At 54.2% G+C, this 1,968-nt stretch overlaps 1 protein-coding gene across 1 annotated transcript; it reads left to right on the plus strand.

Annotated features, from left to right (window-relative positions):
• Nucleotides 1-656: 656 nt before the first annotated feature.
• On the plus strand, nucleotides 657-1,256 carry LOC127339269 (F-box/kelch-repeat protein At3g23880-like). Its single transcript, XM_051365140.1, has one exon. It carries the CDS (start codon nucleotides 657-659, stop codon nucleotides 1,254-1,256), a length of 600 nt encoding a protein of 199 aa, XP_051221100.1.
• Nucleotides 1,257-1,968: the final 712 nt, after the last annotated feature.

A 1,968-nucleotide genomic window follows, 5' to 3' on the forward strand; every position in this document is an offset into this window, starting at 1 on the left:
TGAAATATATTTTGCAAATACCGAGTGCATATGCATCTGAAATCAGTTTGGAGTTTCGCACTAACAATGGAATATTTGACTAAACGGTCTAGCGATAGAAGCATCGGCCGAGAGCTAACCAAGTTCTCGATTATCCGAGAACTAGCAAAAACGTTCCTAGTTAGTTTTCCTACCTACCTGCAGTACTAGTACGAGTCGGCTAGTTTGACATACAAGTGAGTCGTCCTAGTCCATTGGAGTCTCTAGACTCTAGTACTAGTCCGGTTGGGATTCATGAACTAGCTAGCTAGCAATTGATCTGCCGTATAGTAGTAGTCTGTTAGTAGCTTGTTTAGGAAAGTAAAAATCGAGTCGGTGATCGGTGTATGAGTTTTAGTCGGTAGTTCAGGTCTAGGTCCTGCCTGTATATATATGCACGAGGTGGCCTTGTATCAGCACAATTCAGAAATAAAGAAAAGAAGAGGGCACTCCTTGATAATAGACCTTATGCCTGTATTCGTATATTCGACTTTAACTAGAACTTGATCGCACTGTCAAAAAAAAAAAACTAGAACTTGATCGCAGGACAGTTCCTTAGTTTTCCGTGCGTTTGCAGCATCCCTGGCATCGAAGAAACCCTCACGTACGATTCGACCAGCAACTAGATCAGGTGGAGGATGGCGACCCCCGCGTTGTCTACGCTGCCGGAAGAGATGGAGGAGGAGGTGCTCCTGCGCCTGCCCGTGAAATCCATCCTCCGCTTCAGCACCGTGTGCCGCCGCTGGGCGGCGCTGCGATCCTCCCAGGAGTTCTGCGCGGCGAGGACGAAGCTTGCCGAGTCGAAGACGACGGAGCCAGCAGCACAGCTGCTGTTCCTACCCATGCCAGCGAGGTGGGACGCTCCGAGAACCACCGAGGTGCGCTCCGGCGACGGCAGGGCGCTGCTCACCCTCGATGGCGTGCCAGGCTGCAACGCCGTCATGGCAACCGCGCCGTGCCATGGCCTAACCCTGCTGCACGACCAAGGCTCAGGATGCTGCCACGTATTCAACGCTGCCACGCGAGCGGCCACCATGCTGCGGACGCCTTGCACGCTGTACGGTCCGTCGAGCGCCGGCCTCGGGTTCGACGCCAGGACCAAGGAGCACAAGGTGGTGCGGCTGTTTTTCTCCGGGGAGAGGATCAAGTGCGAGGTGCACACCCTCGGCAGGGGACCAGACAGCCGCTGGAGGCCGCCCATCTCCTGCGCCGACACTGACGGCGTGGTGGTTCCATGATCCATCCACGCTCGCTGGGGCAGCATTGTTCGTGACGATACTCGACTACGGCCTGTCGCCCATCTTCGCGGACGGGTTCCTGCACTGGCTCGTCGACCCGAACTTCGAATATCCCACGCACTTGCTCCTCGACCCGAACTTCGACTATGCCACCGCTAGCGCGAGCAGCTCTACGGCAGCGGTGTTGTCTTTCTCCCTCGCGGAGGAGACTTTCAGCAGCCGGGTCCGGTCACCGCCCTTCAACATGAAGTGGGAGGTCCCAGGGGCGCATCTGGCGGAGCTTGATGGCAGGCTGTGCATTGTCCGGGACCTCCGTCGTGGTTCTAGTGGTTCGTCGCTGGAGATCTGGAGCTACGACGCGGCGGCAGATGGTGGTGACGACAACTGGACGCTGGAGCACCACATCGATTTGGCGCATCATGCTGGAAGACATCTGTTGACTGAGCCAAAGTATATCCGAGTTGTTGGCGCTTCTGTTGGGAAGAAGGTGATCTTCGTTGCCACGTCCAAGCGCAATGTAGTCGCCTATGATCCCATGAGTGAAACCCTAGAAACCATCTTTCAACTCGGAGGAGGAACAAATCACGGCGAGGAAGAGACTACCCGATCTCTTCCAAGATTCTCTTTGTTTAAAGAGAGACTCACTCTAGTGCATTAGACAAACAAAGAAATTACATCAAGCAAAAGAAAGAAATATTATAGAGAACGAACA

The sequence above is a fragment of the Lolium perenne genome, chromosome 3 (genome assembly GCF_019359855.2).
Source record: "Lolium perenne isolate Kyuss_39 chromosome 3, Kyuss_2.0, whole genome shotgun sequence".
In the NCBI taxonomy this organism is placed as follows: Eukaryota; Viridiplantae; Streptophyta; class Magnoliopsida; order Poales; family Poaceae; genus Lolium; species Lolium perenne.

Bases quoted from the DNA above. Each gene is read 5' to 3' on its own strand.
- LOC127339269 (XM_051365140.1), top strand. From the start codon at position 657: ATGGCGACCCCCGCGTTGTCTACGCTGCCGGAAGAGATGGAGGAGGAG.